This window comes from Podarcis melisellensis (genome assembly GCF_964234715.1).
Source record: "Podarcis melisellensis genome assembly, chromosome: 14".
NCBI lineage: Eukaryota > Metazoa > Chordata > Lepidosauria > Squamata > Lacertidae > Podarcis > Podarcis melisellensis.
Genome location: NC_138546.1, coordinates 32,954,536 through 32,978,737, shown reverse-complemented (window position 1 = coordinate 32,978,737; position 24,202 = coordinate 32,954,536). Strand labels below are relative to the sequence as shown.

Here is a 24,202-nt window from a genome sequence, read left to right as displayed (position 1 = left end):
CTTTAAAGGTCAGCAACATAATTTTGAATTGTGCTCAGGACCAGTGTTATATGGTCTCGGCGGCCACTCCCAGTCATCAGTCTAGCTGCTGCACTCTAGATTAGTTGTAGTTTCCGGGTCACCTTAAAGGTAGCCCCATGTAGAGAGCATTGCTACAGTCCATGCAGGCACTATGGAATCAGTTCTGCTAAGAGACTGCCACTGTTTCAAATGGGCAAGGATTTCCTGTTTGGTTCAATGGGTCAGACTGAACTTGACAGCCACCTTCTGGCTTTGAAATTAAAAAGCCATGTTGCGCCTTGCTGAAGAGGCGATTTACAGCTTCACAACCTGCTCAGTAACCCTTTATTGCAGCTCCAAGCCGCATTTGCTGAAACAACAGACACATTAAAAAGAAATGCCTGTCCCCCAAAACAAATGACTCCAAGCTTAGAGGAAGATGCTCTAGGATTTGAATATACCCCTTCAAACTTTTAGAATGTAATATGCATGGCAGTCGACGGAGGGGGAGACTCATTCTGGCTCCTAGTACTTCCCCTCGATGCTGCCAGGGCCATGATTAGCTGCACAGAGATTACAGGCACTTAGATTAAGAGCTCTAAAGCTGTTTAGGAAGGTGGTACTTGGCAGATGGATGTGCAAGTGGAAAAAGAGGGGACTCGGAGGCAAGAACAGTGATAAGAACATAGGGTTCATAATATTAATAATAACAGTAATAATATATTTTATTTATACCCCGCCCTCCCTGGCCAGAGCTGGGCTCAGGGCGGCTAACACCAATAAAATCACAGTAAAACATAATAGGGGAAAAAGAGAGAGAGAGGGGAAAAAACCAATTTAAAATACAGGTTAAAATGCAATTTAAAATGCAGCCTCATTTTAAAGTAGCCAATAAATCAAGACCATAAGGGGAGGGAAACATAAGGGTCAGACTGAGTCCAAACCAAAGGCCAGGTGGAACAGCTCTGTCTTGCAGGCCCTGTGGAAAGATGTCAAGTTCCATAGGGCCCTAGTCTCTTGTGACAGAGCATTCCACCAAGTCGGGACCAGTACTGAAAAGGCCCTGGGCCCTAGCTGAGACCAATCTAACCACCTTGCGACCTGGGACCTCCAAAATGTTGTCATTTGTGGACCTTAAGGTCCTCTGCAGAGCATACCAGGAGAGGCGGCCCCGTAGGTACCTGGGTCCTAGGCCGCATAGGGCTTTAAAGGTCAAAACCAGCACCTTAAACCTGACCCTGTACTCCACCGGGACCACCTTTCCACATGTGAACCTGACCGGGCTCTGAGATCACCATCTGAGGGATTTCTCTTCATGCAGCCTCCAAGGGAGACAAGAGAACAAGAAGCTGGAATGGATGGGCCATTGTTCTTGTGACCACAGAACAGACCCTTTCTGTAGCTCGCCATCTACGAAACATTCTCCACAGGGAGGGTTGACTGGCATCACCTTGGTCATAGTTTCGGCACCAGGCACTGATATTTAGGCCTTCCTGGGTATTTTTGGAAGTACCAGTGATAGGGTGTTTTTTATTCCGATTAGATGATTAAGGGGTTTTGTTTTGTTTTGCTTTTTTCTACTGTTACATTGTGGATCATTTGAGGCTGTTGTGGGAGGTGATAAATACATTCAATAAACTAAGAAAAGAAAAGAAAAATAAAGAAGAAGTAGAAAAACTAACTGCCAAATTAGACAATTTGCTAGTATAATTATGACTGGAAGCCACTCTCCAGGGTTTTCCCCACCGCCTGCTAACTGGAAATACCACAGATTGATTATGGGAGCTTCTGAAGGCAAAGTCTCCTCCTCCCTCAACAGCCTTAATTCCATTTATTAATTTGTTACTAAGTTTGTATCCCAACTTTCGTCCAAGGAGCTCCAGATGGTGTACATGCTTCTCCCTCCCACCACCCCACCCCTTTTATGAAGCAGTTTAGGCAGAGAGATGCAATGACTGGCCCAAGGTCACCAAGTGAGCTTCACGGCTGAGTGGGGACTTGAATCCAGGTCTCCAAAGTCCTAGTCCAGGCTTCCTCAACCTCGGCCCTCCAGATGTTCTTGGCCTACAACTCCCATGATCGCTAGCTAGCAGGACCAGTGGTCAGGGATGATGGGAATTGTAGTCTCAAAACATCTGGAGGGCCAAGGTTGAGGAAGCTTGTCCTAGTCCTACACTCTAACCACTACGCCACACTGTATAATTGACAGGGATACGGGCTACCTTGACACTGATCAGCACACTAACCAGGACTCCTGTTAAAACTGAAACCAGTTTTACAATGCTAAACCCTGGTTATCATCAACCACAACTAACAACATGCAGTGGTGACACTTTATCATGGCTAAGGTTGTTCAGGGAAGGAATTTCTGCACGTGAGGCGAGAGACCAGCTACAGAAAACAAAACAAGCATCCCAGGGCATGGTTCATGCACAATGCAGTGGAATAACAACAACAACAACAACAACAACAACAACAACAACAACAACAACAACAACAACAACAACAACAATAAATTATTTATACCCTGCCCATCTGGCTGGGTTTCCCCAGCCACTCTGGGCAGCTTCCAACTGAATATTAAAAACAATACAGCATCAGACATTAAAAACTTCCCTAAACAGGGAACAGTTGTCTTTTAAAAGTAAAATAGTTGTTTATTGCCTTGACATCTGCTGGGAGGGCGTTCCACAGGGCAGGTGCCACTACCGAGAAGGCCCTCTGCCTGGTTCACTGTAATCTCACTTCTTGCAGGGAGGGAACTGCCAGAAGGCCCTCGGAGCTGGACCTCAGTGTCTGGGCTGGATGATGGGGGTGGAGACGCTCCTTCAGGTATACAGGACCGAGGCCGTCTAGGGAACTGGCAATGTTACAAGTGCCACCTATTACCGTATTTTTTGCTCTATAAGACTCACTTTTTCCCTCCTAAAAAGTAGGGGGAAATGTGTGTGCGTCTTATGGAGCGAATGCAGGCTGCGCGGCTATCCCAGAAGTCAGAACAGCAAGAGGGATTGCTGCTTTCACTGCGCAGCGATCCCTCTTGCTGTTCTGGCTTCTGAGATTCAGAATATTTTTTTTCTTGTTTTCCTCCTCCAAAAACTAGGTGTGTCTTGTGGTCTAGTGCGTCTTATAGAGCGAAAAGTACAGTACTCGTTCCGAATGTAAGAGACCTGTCTTTTAGTATGGAATGGTTCATAACGCCCTGCCTACTGACATCAGGTGGGCATCTTCACTGTACTCAGAATGTTGGGGTGCATATTAATCTAGCTTTTAGCTTATCATTGATTTTAATTATTTTCTTAATGTTTTAACTGTCCTCCTGTTGATAATTTCATTGTGGGTTTTCTTTGGGGGGGGAACTGCTTTGAGGTTGTTGTTTTTTAAAACAATCAATTTTATGAAATAAAATAAAACAACAGCACTGAAGCTGAGCAGGTATGGGTCTGGTCAGTGTTTGGATGAGAGACCACTCGGAAACCCCTCGTGTATGACGTCAGGGTATAATAAACAGAATCACCACGGAAATCGGAAAGTTAGCCTTACTCTGTCAGGAGTTGATGCAGCTTCTGATAGCCCTTCTCCAAGGCCAAGCTCACGGGAGTGGCTCCTTCACGGTTGGGGACACTGAGGGCTCCTCTTCCGCCTGGCTGTTGCAAGAGGAACCACGTAAGTCGCAGCAGTCCAAGCCTTACAGCAAAATGCATCAATGTCTCCCGGGGAACATTCTCTGAGAGGAAGAAGAACCAGAAGGAAGCAAAAGGTGTTTAGCTTTAATGCCATCTCCAGAAATCTCCATTACTATAAAGAGGTGGAATGATAGAACATTTGCACTCTCTTTCTCTCACATAACACACACACACACACACACAGAGAGAGAGAGAGAGAGAGAGAGAGAGAGAGAGAGAGAGAGAGAGAGAGAGAGTGTGTCCAACGGCTGGTATTAAAAGCCAAAGTGCCATTGCGAGCCAAGAGGAGCTAATAATTAAATCAGTTGGGAAACATATAACAGAGAGCTTATTGGCTCAAACTCAGAAGTTGTTGATCATCCAGGCCTGATTCAAGGTGTTGACATTCGTCTAAAAAGCCCTAAGGTAAAGGTAAAGGGACCCCTGACCATTAGGTCCAGTCGTGGCCGACTCTGGGGTTGCGGCGCTCATCTCACTTTATTGGCCGAGGCAGCCGGCGTACAGCTTCCGGGTCATGTGGCCAGCATGACTAAGCCGCTTCTGGCAAACCAGAGCAGCACACGCAAACGCCGTTTACCTTCCCACCTATTTATCTACTTGCACTTTGACGTGCTTTCAAACCGCTAGGTTGGCAGGAGCAGAGACCGAGCAACAGGAGCTCACCCCGTCGCAGGGATTCGAACCGCCGACCTTCTGATCGGCAAGTCCTAGGCTCTGTGGTTTAACCCACAGCGCCACAATAAGCGCTTTCCATAATACCTGCCTGCCTTAAGATCTGCTGTGATTCCAACCGGGTCTAAACTGAGGTAGGTGGGGGGAAACAGTGGCATGTGCCCTGGGCAGCAGGTTAGTGGGTGACAAACTGCGTCCTGCTCAGCCCCCATGATGATGCATACACGGTGGGTGGGGGCAGGCCCTTGTGTGCTGGGTGACTTGAATTTGGCCCCCAGGGCTGAGGTTCTCCAACCCTACTCTGAAACAAGATACAATACAACCTCTCACTCAGTACGCAATCTGTACTTAAATGCCACCAAGCACTGTCCTGTTCCCAAATCAAGTAGGTAGCTAAGAGAATTTCTACACCACCTTAAAAGAAAAGCTGGCTGCCTTCATTAGCAGGCTGTCTCTGTCTTTCTCATATCCCATTTCAAATAAATCAGGATTTTGGCATTGCTGAAAGGCAATATGCAACTCAAACACACTGGATTTTTCCAGGACGTAGCAAGAACAGGCAGAAAACACTCCAGAGACAGAAAAGAACAGTCCAAAATTCTCTCGCACAAAGGAAATACTAGACATGTAAACAAAGCGGGGCTTCTTGTTTGTTTGCAGAAAGACCTACTTTGCATTGCAGCTTTTAAGGAAACAGGATTGCCTGCATTTGTATTGATCATTACTTTTTTATACTGCACTTTGCAGAGTATCACAGAAGCAGTTCTCTGCACAAAGGAACATTATTTAAGGACACACAAACATACGCTTTAGGTAAAAAGGCTTCTACAGAAGCTTGCAAAAATCAGGGGTTTTTTTATCTTAAAGATATGGCACAAAAGGAAAAAGGGATGAGGAGGGCAGCAGTCCAGTTCGTCTAATGAGTAGCTGGGATGGAAACAATTTAGGTAGCCAGATGGAACAGCCAGCACTAGGTGAACAGGTGAGTGATGACCAAAGGCAGGGGTCGGCAAGGTTTTACCGCCTGGGCCAGTCAAGTCCCACGGAGATCTCTCTGTGGGCCGGAGTGCGCATGCGTGCGCGATTTCCAGCATCTGGGCATGCGCAGATACGATTTCTGGCGCTGCGAAAGCGAGTCCCTGTGCCGTGCCAGTTTAGCGCAGTGCACAGGGACTCACCAAGTGGGCGGCTCGGTTCAGGGGCGGCTCAGGGGCTGGTTAAACTGCCCCTGTGGGCCACGTGTGGTCCATGGGCTACAAGTTGCCAACCCCTGACCAAAGGCATCTGGTCTTGGCAGAACTTATAGGATAAGCACTGGTTCACTCTCCTCCCTCTGTTCTGTGTATAACACAATCTATCAGCATGTGTACGTATCTTCTGGATGACACCTAGCGAGGTCTGAAACAGAATGTTCCTTACCATATTTTCTCCCCATGGTTGACAGACACCACCTGATAGTTTGATAAAATTAAGTCTGAGCTGATAGGATGTTTTAGTCCTACCATTTCAATAGATAGATAGATAGATAGATAGATAGATAGATAGATAGATAGATAGAATTTTAGATTTTATTCTATTTTAGTTTTGAGCTGGTTTTAACGTATGTGTTGTTTTTTGTTGTAAATTGCTTTGAGTTACATTTTGTTTAAAAGGCGGGGGGACTAATACATTCAATAAACAAATAAAATCATCTTGTCTGTCTCAGTCTGTAACCAACTTGAAAGAACTCATCTGCACTACGTGGAATGTATTGCACAGCATTTATCATCTCTGCATTTAGAACTCCTGAGGACATTTTTTATTAATAATGGTAGCATTATAAATGATGTTTGCTTCTGCTACCGCATAGCTCGATAGAGCACAGCTGCAGCAATTCAATCAAGCAAAGAGCTCTGGAAGAGCACCTTGAGCGATAATAGCAGTGATTTATGAGTTTATATAAAACAGGTTGGGTATGAGACCCACACAAGAAGTTTCCAGTGAAAACCACAACTCTTTCTAGTTTGTCAATGAGTTAACTGTGGTCTCAAGTGTACAGGTATAAGCCAGGACCGTGTGTTTACTTGGCAATGATGATGATGATGATACAGTGGAACCTTGGTTCTTGAACAGCTTGGCTCCCAAACAAATCAGCTCCCAAACGCTGCAAACCCAGAAGTAAGTGTTCCAGTTTGCGAACGTTTTTTGGAAGCCGAATGTCCAATGCGGCTTCCGCTTGAGTGCAGGAAGCTCCTGCAGCCAATCAGAAGCCGTGCCTTGGTTTTCGAACAGTTTTGGGAGTCGAACGGACTCCCGGAACGGATTAAGTTCGAGAACCAAGGCACCACTGTAATAGGAAAGCTTGTGCTCACTTCTGTGACCTGTAAAAAATATATAGCAAAATGCCATTTTAAAAATCTGCTTCTTACTATTTTCCATCATTTTTTGGTAGACACAGGAAAGGGGGTGGGTGAGGTACATAAGAAACTAAAGACGGGTAGCACCTTCCAAGTCTTGGACTTTCTATACCACCAAACCCAGTAAGTATAGCTAATCATAGGAACATAACAGCATACAGTGGTACCTTGGGTTACATACGCTTCAGGTTACATACGCTTCAGGTTACAAACTCCGCTAACCCAGAAATAGTACCTCAGGTTAAGAACTTTGCTTCAGGATAAGAACAGAAATCGTGCTCCGGCGGCGTGGCAGCAGCGGGAGGCCCCATTAGCTAAAGTGGTGCTTCAGGTTAAGAACAGTTTCAGGTTAAGAATGGACCTCCGGAACGAATTAAGTACTTAACCCGAGGTACCACTGTACAAAGCTATCTTACAGTGAGTTACACCCAGTGCTGTTTTTCTAGAAAAAGAGGTTACAGAACTCACCATGAACGCCTCCCTTTTACTCTTATGGTAATGGCGCCCACCTGAGGTGCCAGAGTTGAGTTCTGGCTAGAAAAAAAACACACTAAATGGCAGAGGCTCTCCGGAGTGTGGAGGGTTAAAGGAGGGAATCATTTCCAGGCCTACCAGGAAATGCCTCTGGAGGCTACATTTCTGGCCTTCTGCATGCTAGGCTGAAGCTCTGCAACCTTTCCCTCAATGGAAGCTGATGGGAGTTGGAATCCAACCATTTCTAGTACCTGGAACTGCCCTGAGATCTACAGGTATAAGGGCAGTATACAAATTTAATAAATAAATAATGCCTATAGGCAAGAAGGAATTATATAGCAGAGGTTTGGAGTGCTGTGCCCCTCATCTGTGCCTAGGCGTAGAAATACAGAGAGTTCCAGCAGGACGGGAATTCGTTGTCCCACCTCTGCAATCCCTCAGCAGTCCAGTAATTATTATTATTATTATTATTATTGAGATTAGTAACTTTTGCAGGCTTATAATTAGAAGGCTTATTGTCCTACTTCTAAACATACCCTCACAACCTTGCTTTGTTTTTACAATTAAAGATTCAGGTGGGTAGCCATGTTTGGTCTGACACAGTCGAAACATAAAAAAAAAAAAATTAAAATTGCCCAGTAGCACCTTAGAGACCAACTAAGTTTGTTCTTGGTATCAGCTTTTGTGTGCATGCACTGAAGAAGTGTGCATACACACAAAAGCTGATACCAAGAACAAACTTAGTTGGGTCTCTAAGGTGCTACTGGATATTTTTTAATTTTATATGTTTTTACAATTAAAGACAGAGATTCTCAGAGAGCTGGGCTCTACATCCCTCACGGGTGCCACAAACTCCTGGGCTCCTGGAGGCTGTCCCATTCAGGCGAACAGGGTACTGCCCCCAAAAAAACCTCAGCCAGCCCCCAGCTGCCTGACTGCCTCCTTGCTTACAGCCACTCCAGTATTGCCCCTCAGCATTGCCCCTTGTATAACTCAGCAGGGAGGACAGTAGGGACAAATCCAGAATCAGTTGGTATTGCCTGTCATTTGCTGCAGCTTCACATACAGTTGGGATCCCTGCCTTCTGCCCCACCAGCCCCAATTGGAACCAGCAACCATTACAGACACCTGGTTGATAAGGACATCTAAACAAGATCTAGGTTGCCACTGAGGTCATGAAGAACATCTCTCCTGCTACCTGGGGCTCCCGGAACATTTCACCAGCTCCTAAATTTGGCAAACACTTTGGCATACACATCGTCAGAACATAAGGACCTTGTTTCAGTGCTCTGAGTCAAACAGAATTTGCTGTGTGACTCAAAAGCACTTGGGCTTCTTAACCTGTGCTCACAAGCCAAAAAAAGGTTCCTGGGTCCTGGCACGCCTCCCCAAGCATATTTGAATTAAACTTGGCAGGAAGCCACTGCAGCCTCACCCCGATAAGAGCCGAACAAGGAATCAACACCTTGTGCACTTGGTAGCAGGTTTCAAACACACCTGGAACCGTTCAGAGAAAGGAACGCAATTGATCTTGTTCAGAGGCAATATTAATTTGAAGACAGGTAATCTGTTCCTGTCCTGGCTGGAGATGCTGAGATCTAAACCTAGGGCCTTTTGCGTGCAAAGCAGATGCTCTACCACTAAGCTACTCCTTCCATATCCTGCCTCAATGAATTTTGGCACCCAAGGCAAGCCACAAAATGGTACACACACACACACACACACACACACACACACACACACACACACCAAGCCAGGGAAGAAGCGGAAAGTGAAACTCTACATCAGGAATGGGGGGGCTGAAGATCTGCATGCAATGTGTTGCTTGGGGGCCGCCTCTGCTGCCCTGGTGGGTCCTGCCACCCGAGGTGGTCGCCTCACCTTGTCTCATGGGAGGGCCGGCCCTGTCCTGCCTCCATCAGCAGCTCTGAACTGCAGGTGGCAACGTTCTACATGCAAAATCACTTTTTTCACAACACAAGGGATGAAGAAATCCACAGGCACAGAATCGGCTTTCTGGTGGCATTTAACTCTGGGATTAACTTCCAAAATCCTTTCTAATTCTCAGGAACCAGAGCAGATCCTTTCAGTGGCTCATTTCCAGCCTTTCTGATCATGTTCCAATATAACCTTTGCAGCTCACTTTCTCAAAGAGTTGCCTGGTCACCGGGCAAGTCTTTCCAGATACCATCAGCTTAACCTACAGCAAACATGGCTCCCCCACAGGAATTTTATGTGCAATTCCCCCATGTAGCTAATTTTCTCTTCTTGGGGCTTCAAACACCTTTCTGCACCCTTTTTATGCCATTTCTTTCTGACTGCGTTTATCCCCCGCCTCCAAGGAGCTCAAAGTAGTGCTCATGGTCCTCCTTCTCCTTTTATCTCCACAACAAATATGGATTGAGTGCAGGCCCACAAACATACCCAGGACCCTTCTGTACCACACAGGGATCTCGTGAGCATAAGAAGAGCCTGCTGGATCAGGCCAATGGCCCATGTATCCCAGCATCCTGTTCTCACAATGGCCAACCAGATGCCTGAGGAATAAACCCTCAAGCAGGACCTCTGAGTACAAGAGTTTTCTCCTGCAGTTTTCAGCAACTGGTGTTCAGAAGCATCTGTCTGCCTCTGAAAGAGGGGAGGTTGTTTTGTCTGGTGAGCAGAAATATTTATGCTGATGGAATGATCTCCTTAGTGCGTGTGTGTGTGTTTTTACTGTGTCACCAACTTCCACCTAAAGAAATAAAGCAACGTGGCTTAATTTAGGTCCATTCATTTCAATATGTCTACTGTAACTTGGATGCAGCCCATTGGCTTTGACATGCTCAGTGTGATTTTTGGCTCTTGAGCAGCAGAACAGCTGGATCACACATTGCTTTGGGAAGCCCCTCCATCCCGCTGTGTGTCTGAAAAATCTTTTGTTATGTGGCATGGCGGGGGGGGGGGCCAACTGTTATCAATGCCAAGCCTAAAGCTTGGGTGTATGGAAATTGCAGGACTCCATCAGGCCTCATCTCCAGTCTATTGGAAGCCCACTTCCACCAGAAGAGGAGATGGCCAACAGCTTAGATGGCTTCAAAAGTCAAATTCAATGACTGCTAGCCAGGATTGCTTTGCATGGCCCCCAGTGTCAGAGGGAGTGTGCCACTTGTTACCACTTTAAACAAACAAAAAACGCTGCAGTTTTCCAAAAAACATTTAGATGGAAAACAAAAGTATGTTCTTGTGTTGGATGTTAGCGTTGGAATATTTTGCCCCTGGTTGTACCTTCACCCACTGCCAACCACATTGCTGGGCCAGAAGCAGAATTAGTTAGTTGGTTTTCCAGCCTGCCTGACCTCTGCTTATTCCAGCTAAAACCACTTCCTCCCCCCTATTTCTTGAGTGTCGAGTGGGAGGGAATGTTTACAGAGGGAGAACAGTGAGATAAATGCACACATACTCCCATAATCTCATACATGCACCTCATTCTCCAAGAGCCCATACTTATGTCTCCAAACAGCACCACTCTCACACACAAAAAACCGAGGTATTGAAGTGCAGAACACATCAGAACAGAAAACCAGAAATGTTGGTGCCTTTTCTCTCTATGAATATAGTTCTCAGAGTGGTTAAGTAGTCAGTCCCTCTTCGCCCATGACGGGGTGAGCTCCCGTTGCTCGGTCCCTGCTCCTGCCAACCTAGCAGTTCGAAAGCACGTCAAAGTGCAAGTAGATAAATAGGTACCGCTCTGGCGGGAAGGTAAACGCCGTTTCCGTGTGCTGCTCTGGTTCGCCAGAAGCAGCTTAGTCATGCTGGCCACATGACCCGGAAGCTGTACGCCGGCTCCCTGGGCCAATAAAGCGAGATGAGCGCTGCAACCCCAGAGTCGGCCACGACTGGACCTAATGGTCAGGGGTCCCTTTACCTTAAGTGTTGAGTGGGAGGGAGAATAATTTCTGCCCCTGAATGTGGAGGCAGAGCATAGCTAGTAGCCGTTGATAGCTTTATCTTATGTTGCAAGAGCTCCTTGGCAGCTGGATTGAGGTAGAGTTTCCTGGCAATTGGAGGTTTTACAGGAAAGAGCTGTGGCTTAGAGATAGAGCATCTGCTATGTATGCAAAAGGTCTGAAGTTCAACCCTAGCATCCCCTGGTAGGGCTGGCGAAAGACCCCTGCCTGAAACCTTGGAGAGCAGCTGCCAGTCAAAATAGAGAATACTGAGCTGTTGGTCTGGCCCAATAGAAAGCAGCCTCCTCTCTTCCCAAGTTTGAAGAATGAATGAGAGGATGTGGAGCACTCATGGGTGGTTGATTATGTAGTGCAAGCACGTCATGGCATGCAGAGTGGTTGGGCTTCAGTTTCAAGAAAGCCCACTGAATGCAAACATTGTGACCACTCAGAAACAATTGCTGGTTCAACTGCGGCCGCTTTCCTCATGTTTTCCTTGTTTGCATAAAGAACAAATGGTGGTTACTATACAGTAACTCGTGAGCAGCAGCCACAGGGGGGTGGAATGGGAAACAGCCAGGCAAAAAATCAACCACCATTTAAGAGCATCCCATAGTAACCTGAAGATTCCCCAGATATTCAAAAGGAGGGAAAACAGCACAGAGCACTGAGGTCACAATCCCAATTCACCCCGAAGACATTTTCCACAAGTCACAGAAAGAAAGAGGCAACTGAATGGAATCATTTGAAAGAAAACTGAAATAAAAAAGTTTTTTTAAAAAACCCAGTATCAAAATCCCATTCAAATATTAGTGTCCAAAACTCATTCAGGTGTTTTAATTTAGATTTTCCGCTCTACCTTTTCATTCGGTTCCATTTAATTTGGCAACATGGATATAAAAGGATCTCGCCAAACCATCTTACCATTTGGAGTGTGGTCTGCTCCCAGCACATTCCACCCAGCCGGCAATTTCAGATGACGAAACGCCAAAGCCACTTTCTCATCAAGGAAGTCCACATCCCTAGCCGGAGGCCTGGACTTGTCCAGGAACCTTGTGAAGTTCAGAGCCTGTTGGTTGCCAGCGCAGGTTGCCAAGAACTGAGCTGCGTCATAAGCTTCATCCTGAACAAACTGCAGGCTGTCCTCTGCCACCACCAAGAGAGGGGAGCCTTGCTTGGCAGCGCAGAGAGAGACTTTCACCGTCTCGCAGCAATCGTGGCCTGTGGAACAAGAACGGACACAGCTGACAGTCTCCATCTGCAAAAAAACCCCTTTCATTGCACCCTAATTCTACTCCTAAAACTACATTGCAGTCAATTATTCTGCCGTAGCATCTACATGATGGATTCAAATGCTGCTTAAACATTGCACCAGCTTCCTTTCAGATTTGTTCCGCTATGGGCAAAGAAAACCATTGTGGCAGTCCCATGCTTATTAGTACTGAGGAAGAATCTCAGCTTGCGCACCACAATGTAATGAGCCTGGGATTAGACTAGATGGGGTTTTGTGGTCACCTCCAGTCCTGTGATTTTAAAGCGGCAAGATGGGATTCTGTAGGAAATGAGGACCACAAAAATTATCAAAACACTTCCTTTCTTAAGTAAATAGCCTAGCCAGGTCTGTTTTGTAATTAAGCTAGAGAAGGGTTCCCATCATTCCTAACCACTGTTCCTGCTAGCTAGGGTTGATGGGAGTCATAGTCCAACAACTGGAGACCCAAGTCTGGGAAACCCTGAGCTAGCACAATGAGTTGCTACAGACACTAAATAGCTAGAGACCCTTCTAAAAGGTGAGTGTGCACACAGATCATGGCACTACAACTATCAAGTGGATTTAGGTTTCTTGGGGGGGGGGGACCCACAGGGCAGCATCGGTGCCAGTGTGGTGGAGTGCTTAAGAGTGCCAAACCAGGCCATGAGAGACCACAGTTCAAATCCCCTACTCAGTCATGATATAGCACACTGGGTGACCGTGGGTCAGTCGCTGCCTCTCCACCTGACTCACATCATAGGGTTGTTTGTGGGGATTAAATGAGGAGGAGGAGGAGGAGTTTGGATTTGATATACCGCTTTATCACTACCTGAAGGAGTCTCAAAGCAGCTAACATTCTCCTTTCCCTTCCTCCCCCACAACAAACACTCTGTGGGGTGAGTGGGGCTGAGAGACTTCACAGAAGTGTGACTGGCCCAAGGTCACCCAGCAGCTGCATGTGGAGGAGTGGAGACGCGAACCCGGTTCACCAGATTATGAGTCCACCGCTCTTAACCACTACACCACACTGGCTCTCTGAGAAGAACCACATATGCCTCCTTGAGCTTCGGGGGGGGGGGGAGAGGCAGGGTATAAATAATAGAATTGTTGAGTTGGAAGGGACCCTGAGGATCACCTTGTGCAACCCCCTACAATATGAAGCAGAGGCGTCGCAAGGTGGGTGTGCCCCGGGTGTCACCTCCAAAGGAGGTGACAAAATGCTGTGCGGCAGAGAGAGACGCTGTTGCTTTAGCGCACGCTCAACAACTTTGGCTCCCCCCCAAAATGAAATGAAGTCAAACCATTGTTGCGGGGGGGGGGGAGAGAAAAATTCAAAGGGGGCGGGGAGGTGACAATAAATTTTCTGCACCGTATACCACCTGACCTTGTTCTGCCACTGATATGAAGCTGCCCCATACAGGGATTGAACCTGCAACCTTGGTATTATCAGCACTATGCTCTAACCAGCTACATGCAATAAATAGATAATACAGTGAATATGAATTTATGAGCCTAAGTACTTGAAGGGGGAGAGAGGTGAGGAAGAAAGAGTGTGTTTGGGGCACGTCTTTGAACTTAACCGTCCAAGCAAGTTGTGCAGACCCAGGAATCGCGTGACGAACTTCAAACAGCATGCTGAGAGGTGGAAGTTTCATATTTTCAGCACAGCCATTGTTCCATAATTACCAGCCCAGCCCCCTTTAATAGTCAGGTTGGTGACTTATGTCCTCTGCAGGCGCTGTACCCTCCCTCTTTCCCCACTGCTGCACTGACGTCACGGCTCCTTGTGCCAGAACAGCAGAGACCATTCACTAATTACTGGAAAAGTTGCTCTGCCCCATTACCTCAGTCTCTGACTGTGTGAATCAACTCTTATCCTCCTTTTCTCTTTGTTTTTAATTGCATAAATGGAGTCGGATCCCTCATCGCCCCCTTGCCACCGCCCAGAAACAAATTTGAAATTTACAACTGGCTCACTTGGGACAGTGGCAGGCGGGAATGTTCCTTTTCCAGAAGTACAGAAAGGAACTTTGCTCCCAGTTGAAGAGAAGAACCCCCCCACCATCAAAGCTGAAATTACAGGCTCAAGCAGACTAGGAAGTTTTAAATAATTGTGACTTCACGAGCAAGGAAAAGGAAGCAGCTGGGGTTGTTCTTTACAGCAATGACTGCATTTATTTCTTTAACCTAGGGGGAAAAACTCAGCTGCTTCGCTCCTCCTGCGCTATTGGGGACTAAGCCATAGTTTTGCTGGTTATATCTAAACCCAGAGCTGTGGCTTGTTTCCCCACCCCCACCCCCCAAAAAAACAAACTATAAGCAATAAAAAGCCAAGAAAAAAGACATTGGTTACAGCTTGTGAAAGGTCTAAAGCCAGACAAACCATGAACCTGGGTTTGGTCACAATGCTAATCCAAACCATGGCTTAAAGTAAAGGTAAAGGTACCCCTGCCCGTATGGGCCAGTCTTGCCAGACTCTAGGGTTGTGCGCTCATCTCACTCTATAGGCCGGGAGCCAGCACTGTCCGCAGACACTTCCGGGTCACATGGCCAGCGTGACAAGCTGCATCTGGCGAGCCAGTGCAGCACACGGAACGCCGTTTACCTTCCCGCTGGTAAGCGGTCCCTATTTATCTACTTGCACCCGGAGGTGCTTTCGAACTGCTAGGTTGGCAGGCGCTGGGACTGAACGACGGGAGCGCACCCCGCCGCGGGGATTCGAACCACCGACCATGCGATCAGCAAGTCCTAGGCGCTGAGGTTTTATCCACAGCGCCACCCGTGTCCGTTAACCATGGCTTAGTTCTGGTTAATATGGCAGGGACGAGGAGCAGGGGAAGAGGGAAGCAGCCATAACTTTTTCACTGTGCACCAAACCATATTGTAGCTTCCAGTTATGTGTGAACAAGTATTATTAAGTACAGGGGCAGTGACTCAGGTAACGAATTGGGCTGTGAGAAGGGTCATGAATACACACACATACCTCTGCCTATTTTCACCAGTGAAATTCTGGGAGGGGATGCAGAACTAAGCAGCATCTGAAAACCCCCAGCTTTCAGAGACTTGGACGAGGTGACAAATTGGATTTGATCAGATCAAACACTTATCCGGCTACAGCAAAGGAGTTTAATGTGTTCCTCGAGGGCAACATGTTCAGTCCCTTTCAAGTGCTTTGATGTCCCCCCCCTTCCCTTACAACTGACAAGGATTTGAGGCCAAGAGTGGGGGGGGCATGGGCCGGGGGGGGGGGAGAGATAAGTTTTTGACTTTGGCAATTAGTTCAAAAGATCAGGGGAGCTATTCCATAATGAGCAAGCGACTCCAGGAGGCCCCAGAACCTGTCACTTGAAATTGTCTGCCTAGTTTCTGCAATAACCGAAAAGAGAAAAGAATTACGAACACCAAATAGGCCTTGGTAAGGCTTTGCACTACAAATGTAGTCAAATGCAGAACCAAAACCAACTTGTTAAAAACTGCATAACCCTCCACCCCACCCAAATATGGGAAATGTTTAAATTTAAATTAGGTCTCCTGCACTTCCAGAGCTCTCCTCCAAACAAAATGCAACCCTGCTGCCACTGGGCAGAGAAACTAAACCAATGATTTCGCAGCAAGCTGCAGCGTTTCCTCCCATATTTATTTTCCCATCTCCGTCATGGCTGGTCTTAAGTGGAATTTAATGTTGTGTGGCGCATGCATTTTATTGTTTGTTTGTTTGCACTGTAATTTCAAAGGACAAAGGTAGAACAGAATACAGCAGCACCTCAGCTTACGTTACTTTTGGGTAACGTAAACTTCAGGTTGCGAAAGCGGCAAACTCGGAAGTGTTTTGCCGCGCGCACATGCGCAGAAGTGGCCCCTCCAGTTGCGGAAACTTCAGGATCCGACTGGAGCTCCGGAACAGATCCTGTCCACAACCGGAGGTACCAGTGTAGATAGATGATAGATAGATAGATAGATAGATAGATGATAGATAGATAGATAGATAGATGATAGATAGAGATAGATAGATGAGAGAGAGAGAGAGAGAGAGAGAGAGAGAGAGAGAGAGAGATGATAGATAGATAGATAGATAGATAGATAGATAGATAGATAGATAGATAGATAGATAGATAGATGATAGATAGATAGATGATAGATAGATAGATGATAGATAGATAGATAGATAGATAGATAGATAGATAGATAGATAGATGATAGATGGATAGATAGATAGATAGATGATAGATAGATGATAGATAGATGGATAGATAGATGATAGATAGATAGTAGATAGATAGATAGATGATAGATGACAGATAGATAGATAGATAGATAGATAGATAGATAGATAGATAGATAGATAAATGATATAGATAGATAGATAGATAGATAGATAGATAGATAGATAGATGATAGATAGATAGATAGATAGATAGATAGATAGATAGATAGATAGATAGATAGATGATAGATAGATAGATAGATGATAGATAGATAGATAGATAATAGATAGATGATAGATAGATAGATAGATAGATAGATAGATAGATAGATAGATAGATAGAGATAGATAGATGATAGATAGATAGATGATAGATAGAGATAGATAGATAGATAGATAGATAGATAGATAGATAGATAGATAGATAGATAGATGATAGATAGATAGATGATAGATAGATAGATGATAGATAGATAGATGATAGATAGATAGATGATAGATAGATAGATAGATAGATAGATATAGATAGATATAGATAGATAGATAGATAGCTATAGATATAGATAGATAGATAGATAGATAGATAGATAGATAGATAGATAGATAGATATAGATAGATAGATAGATAGATAGATAGATAGATAGATAGATGATAGATAAGATAGATAGATAGATAGATAGATAGATAGATAGATAGATAGATAGATAGAGATAGATAGATGATAGATAGATAGATAGATAGATAGATAGATAGATAGATAGATAGATGATTGATAGATAGATAGAGATAGATAGATAGATAGATAGATAGATAGATAGATAGATAGATAGATAGATAGATGATAGATAGATAGATGATAGATAGATAGATAGATAGATAGATATAGATAGATAGATAGATAGATAGATAGATAGATAGATAGATAGATGATAGATAGATAGATGATAGATAGATGATAGATGATAGATGATAGATGATAGATAGATAGATAGATGATAGATAGATAGATAGATAGATAGATGATAGATAGATAGATAGATGGCCTCCAATATGACAGACCCTCCAAGTTTCCCTATTTTCCATGCCTTTCCCTAACTTTTGGCAATAAATACCTAATTCTTCACTCTGGACATCGCATGCCTGTCAGCACTGTGACACTGTCCGGCACTTGGAAAAACCACAGGTCGCAGCCAATGCTAGTCCTTCTCAGAGCAGACCAACTGAAATTGTTGCAAATGACTAACTTAAATTCATTTATTTGACTGGATCTACTCTGAATAGGTACCACTCCAGCGGGAAGATAAATGGTGTTTTCGTGTGCTGCTCAGATTCGCCAGAAGCGGCTTAGTCATGCTGGCCACATGACCCGGAAGCTGTACGCCGACTCCCTCTGCCAGTAAAGCGAGATGAACACCGCAACCCCAGAGTCATTCGCGACTGGACGTAACGGTCAGGGGTCCCTTTACCTTTTTACTCTGAATAGGATTAGCAATTGATAAAACACCATGATACTGCTTGCTGATTTTTGCATTTGCGCAGCAGGGATGAGCTCCTATTCTCCTGCCCCATGCAAGAGAGATGGGGCTCACCGCAATCCCCTCCATATACACACAGTTGGGCTGAGTTTTACACGTGAATTAATTTCAGAAGACCATGACACCCCCCCCCCAACTATCTCTGGTCTATGCCCCTTCAAAATACACTTTGCAGAATTCTTTGGGACTCTTTAAAGATACTGCTTTAAATGCAAAGTGCAGGTAGGGCCTTAGTGTGAAACGGACCTCAATTCTGTGGCCAGTTTGAGTGTTTGAACCCATTGGCCTATCTTTTGAGATAGGGAAGGCAACAAAAGTCTAGACAGGCAAACAGCAAAAAGTGGCGCAGCCCACAGTTCAGCATTTTGGCTCGCGTCACAGTCAGCCGCTTTCCAAACGAGTGGTAACCATCCAAGCAGGCTCCTTTATCGTCAAGCTGCATGGAGACAAAAACACTGCTGTAGCTAAACAAGTGGCAGCTGGAAGCCAAGCTCAGCGCATGACTTCATGGCCTGTCCAGCCAGGAGTGGAAGCCGACCCATCCAAGAGCTCCTATTTTGAGGACTCGGATCTCACAGAACAAACAATAGGCATTCAGCTCCAGCAGCTATTTTTAAGTTTCCATAGAAAAGGCAGGATAGCATTGCCTCTGAAGGCAACCGCAGACAGCAGCTCACCAGGACTGAAGTATGGGGGTGCAAATCTCAAAGTGCATAAAACTAGATTAGGCATCTCTAAAAAGCACCCTTTGTGTACGTGCACCACACTAAAAGTGGTTTAGGACCTGAAAGGGGGGGGGTTAACTTATTAAGCTGCATTATTGGCCACTTAATGTAAAAGAGATGCCTCAAAGCAACTTAAAGGTAACGGTACCCCTGACCATTAGGTCCAGTTGCGGACGACTCTGGGGTTGCGGCGCTCATCTTGCTCTATAGGCCGAGGGAGCCGGCGTTTGTCCGCAGATAGCGTCCGGGTCATGTGGCCAGCATGACTAAGCTGGTGAACCAGAGCAGCACAAAGAAACGCTGTTTACCTTCCCGCAGAAGCGGTACCTATTTATCTACTTGCACTTGACGTGCTTTCAAACTGCTAGGTTAGCAGGAGCTGGGAACGAGCAACAGGAGCTCACCCCGTCACGGGGATTCAAACTGCTGACCTTCTGATCGGCAGGCCCTAGGCTCTGTGGTTTAGGCCACAGCAGCACCCATGTCCCCAAAGCAACTTACAACAGCATAAAATACAAAAGAGCTAAAAAATCAGTTAAATATCAGAAAACAAAATGCAATCAACAAAATTATTTTATTCAATAATACTGCAAAAATGGGAAATCCTACCCCAAACATGTACCAGCAAAGCTATGGTTTCTTGACTTTACTGTAGGGGGTCAGCAACTGGTATATCCCAAGCTAAATCCAGCCCCATTAGAGTTCCTCCTTTGTCTCCCAGGCAACACACATGCACATATTGCTCCAACTGGACTGCTTAACTGTGCTTCTGGGCCCAATTCAAGTTGCTGGTGTTAAACTCTAAAGCCCTAAATGGCTTGGAACTGGGTTGTCTAAAGGACTGCCTTTGCCCAAATAATCCTGCCAGTTTATTAAAACCAACTACTGTGTGCTTGCCAAGACAGTCAATTAGATTGGTGGGCACAATAGACAGGGCCTTCCCTGTGCTGGCTCCCATAATTATAGAACTCCCCCTCCAGTGGGCTGCACCCAACATTTTCTGTCTGCTAGTGTGAGGGAACTTGTGTTAGTGAACAGTTGAGTTTTAACGTCACACAACAGAGGAATCAAATGCAGAAGCTGCGCTAGTGGGAAACCATTGTGCAACAGACTGTGCAATTCATTGTGCATCGAAGTCACCAGCAACCTTGGCATTCTCTTGTGCAACAACATTTCACCAGCAGAACAAGTACCACTAAGTGGCTTTACCTTAACACTAAATTTGATGCAACCCCACGAACTATCACTTCAGTACAGGCCTTCAAATGTCAAAGACCCATTTGGTCTCGTGTGCCTTTTCTCTTTCTTTCTTTCTTTCTTTCTTTCTTTCTTTCTTTCTTTCTTTCCTTTAATGCCACTGTCTTTATGTAATAAAAGTTAATGGTCAGCCCCTTTAAGGGGCCTTCTAAGAAAAATTCTTGCTCAACAGGGCTTCATGGCGCTCTCTTTTGCCTTTGGGGTGGGGAAATGATGCTATGTTTCATACGAAAGGGTATTTTTTAAGAAAGAAAAATCAAGGCCACATGACTGCTGCTTTCTAGTGACCATCTCTTACACAACTTGTTTACTCTTGTGGTCTCCCAGGACAAAGATTATTTCATAAAAGGAAGAAGGGAAGAGAATTATTTTTACAGCAAACATTTAAAAACTCACAAGAAATTGAGAATGGGTTGTGCACTGGGTAAAAATAGCAAAATTAACGTATTTATATTTATTAACCTAATTGAACGAGAAGGTAGAAAGCATGCCACTTTTTTTAACAAAGCTACAGATCTTCATAGGCAACCAGTGGCGCAGTGTGGGGGTGCAGGGGGGGTCGCCGCACCGGGCGCAACATCTGGGGGTTAGGGTTAGGGGGCGCAAATCCACGGGTTAGGGGGCGCAAATCCACGGGTTAGGGGGCGCAAATTCACAGGTTAGGGGGTGCAAATTACTTGCCTTGCGGGTGCTGACAACCCACGCTACGCCACTGTAGGCAACTCAGTTAAGAAGGGTGCAGCTGCCCACACAGGCTGTTCCCTGGGCTAAGCAACCACAGACACACCAGGGGACCATTGCTTAGCCATGGTTAAATGGTTGGGAGAGCACTGAAGATTATGTGCTCCCTTCGCTGCCCCATCGCTTCCCCAGCTAAAGTCGCCCCATCTATCTAAACCACAGTTACCGTATTTTTCGCACCATAGGGCGCACCGGACCATAGGGCGCACCCATTTTGGGGGGGGAAATAAAGGGGAAAAAATTATTTCCCCCCCCCCCAGGCGCGGGGCTGGGGCGGGGGAAGCTCGAGCTTCCCCCGACCCCAGCCCGCAAACAGGCAGCTCTCTGCAAGCCGTGGGAGCACTCCCGCTGCTTGTGGAGAGGTCCGCGAAGCCTGGGCGCGCTGAGCTCAGCGCGCGCAGGCTTCGGCACGCTGGCAACTCTCCGCAAGGAGCCGGAGCGCTCCGGCTCCTTGCGGAGAGGTCCGCGAAGCCTGGGCGCGCTGAGCTCAGCGCGCGCAGGCTTCGCCATGCTGGCAACTCTCCGCAAGGAGCCGGAGCGCTCCGGCTCCTTGCGGAGAGGTCCGCGAAGCCTGGGCGCGCTGAGCTCAGCGCGCGCAGGCTTCGGCACGCTGGCAACTCTCCGCAAGGAGCCGGAGTGGTCCCGCTCCTTGCGAAGAGGTCCGCGAAGCCTGGAGAGCGTGAGGGGTCGGTGCGCACCGACCCCTCTCACTCTCCAGGCTTCAGCGAAAGCCTGCATTCGCACCATAGGACGCACACACATTTCCCCTTCATTTTTGGAGGGGAAAAAGTGCGTCCTATGGTGCGAAAAATACGGTATGTTCCCCAGCTACATATCATTTCGGCGGGCTAGAATGTGTCCTTGAATCCTGATAATGCCTGTTAATTGCCAGGGAGGAGAATAAAGGGTGTGTGTTTATAGAAACTAGCCTACTATCCAAATCTAAAGACCCCCAATTTTGCCTCTGGTGCTGCTCACAAACTGCCACAGGCTGTCCAGAGAGGAAGGCTGAAAAACAGGTTCCCTCGCTCACCCCTGGCTTATAAAGGTAGATTTGCGGGAGATTTTTTTTGTTAAAAAAAGGAACTTACCAGGCGCAATGGTCTCCAATGTCCCTGAATCAAGCTTCCTAGTGCTGGTGCAGTGCTGAACGGCGGATCCAGTAAACACAAGGTAGAAAACTACATCATCGCTTCCAGCTTTGTCATCCTCGGTAAGCAATATGGTGATTATGCAGTCGCCCTAAGAGGAGAAGAAGAGCATAAGGATTTAATATTCCTGGAATTTATTTCTTGCATTTCTGGCTCACAGCCTTGTGAGAGAAGGTGACTGCGAGCTTCATGGCTCAGAGTGGGGATTTGAACCCTGGTCTCCCAGGCCTTAATCCAATACTTCATCCATTCAAAGGTCTGGGGTAGAGATACAGTCTAACAACCACCTTTCCCTTTCCCAAGAAGCACATTTAAAATAAAATGTGTTGGTTTTTTAGAATAAAAAAGAATACACAAAGACACAGCCAAAGAGAAGCAATAATTTACTCCTTTCCGTGGGGAGAGCAAAGTCCATTCAGCTGCTACCACCAGGATCAAGCTGCCAGTAGGCACTGAGGAATTCTCTCACACCTCTTAATCGCCAATAAGATAAAGGAAGCATGAATAAAAAACATCAGACCTGGAACTCCAAGACCAGAGTTCAGGTTCCCAGTTACAAAGCTCAGCAGGTGACCTAGGGTCTGCTCTCAGTCTAGTCTACCTAATAGGATTGCCAAGGGGAGAAATCCACAGAGTGCCCTAAATTCCTTACAGAAGGGGGTCTGGTACAGATGAGATACTTAGTGCATGTTTTCGAGCTGCAAATACTAAGGAAAAATAACCACCACTGGTTCTTTCTTTCTTTCTTTCTTTCTTTCTTTCTTTCTTTCTTTCTTTCTTTCTAAGTAAAACTGGGTCCAGAAATATGTTTCCCTCCCACACACATAATAAACCATGTCAGTAATATAAATTCACAATTTCTGGTGTAAGGTTCACGGTTTTAAACAACTCTGGAGCTACAGCAAAGCACAGATGAATTCCTGTAACCTAGGAAGGCAATCTGTTTCCAAAAGCACTGCTGCCCTCAACCCAGAGAGAGACGTTTTAATTCATGCATGTTTACCTTTCCTCATTTATTATTACCCAAATAATGTCATCTGCTTGAGATCACTACCACACAAGGTGGTTATTATAACCCCGGTTCATTTGAAGCAGCCAAGCCGGGCAGCCAAACCCCATTTGGAGAAAAGTCTCCCAAGATCAAAAGCGCCTCTGGCACAGGCCAGCAAACAAAAGTATAACTTAATTTCGTACCTAGCTTTGATTGACTAATGTTTACCTGGCTTGTTGCCCCGCTGCCAATGAAAACATGCCATTTAACTCCACCACGCACACGCATGCACACACACACACACACAAAGGTCACCTTTACTTTCAAGTCAGGAACCTTTCAGAGACGTGTACCTGGAAAGTAGCTGTGTCTTCACAGCCCAATCCATTTTTAGCTACAAAAAGTGGGGGAAATCTACACCAACAGTCCCATAGCCAAAAGGCACCTAGCAGCAATGGTCAAGAGAGCCCAGCTAGATCAGGCCAAAGGTCCAGCATCTTCTTCTCCCAGTGGTCAACCAACACCAGGCCGAAAGCAGGACCTGATCATAGCAGCCCTCTCTCTGCTCATGACCTCCAGCAACAGGTAACGGTAAGGTATAGGGACCCCTGACCATTAGGTCCAGTCGTGGCCGACTCTGGGGTTGCAGCGCACATCTCGCTTTACAGGCCGAGGGAGCCGGCATACAGCTTCCAGGTCATGTGGCCAGGATGACTAAGCCGCTTCTAGAGAATCAGAGCAGCAGCGCACGGAAACGCTGTTTACTTTCCCGCCGGAGCGGTACCTATTTATCTACTTGCACTTTGACGTGCTTTCGGACTGCTAGGTTGGGAGGAGTAGGGACTGAGCAACAAGAGCTCACCCCATCGCGGGGATTCGAACCACCGACCTTCTGATCGGCAAGCCCTAGGCCACAGTGCCACCCGCGTCCCTCCAGCAACAAGTACTCAAGAGGAAATCCTGAGCAATGGTCTGGCTTAGCATAAGGCAGTTTGCTATGTCCTACATCAGCCTTCTCCAAGGGAAGACTTAAGAACATAAGAGGAGCCTTGCAGGATCAGACCAGAGGCCCATCTAGTCCAGCATCGTGTTCTCACAGTGGCCAAATGGATGCCTATGGGAAGCTGAAAAGCAGGACCTGAGCAATTGATGTTCAGAGGCACACTGCCTCCAATGGTGGGGTCTGCA

At 46.3% G+C, this 24,202-nt stretch overlaps 1 protein-coding gene across 5 annotated transcripts in view; it reads right to left on the bottom strand.

Annotated features, from left to right (window-relative positions):
- The window catches only part of AKAP13 (A-kinase anchoring protein 13), a 247,688-nt gene that overhangs the window by 131,549 nt on the left and 91,937 nt on the right, over positions 1-24,202 (bottom strand). For all 5 annotated transcript variants that reach the window (XM_081888328.1, XM_081888330.1, XM_081888331.1 and 2 more), the window contains exons 4-6: positions 21,964-22,114; positions 12,082-12,378; positions 3,544-3,727 (exon numbers count right to left, since the gene is read on the bottom strand). In XM_081888328.1, the coding sequence (XP_081744454.1) occupies positions 3,544-3,727; positions 12,082-12,378; positions 21,964-22,114 (632 nt within the window). The remainder of the gene's footprint in view (positions 1-3,543; positions 3,728-12,081; positions 12,379-21,963; positions 22,115-24,202) is intronic.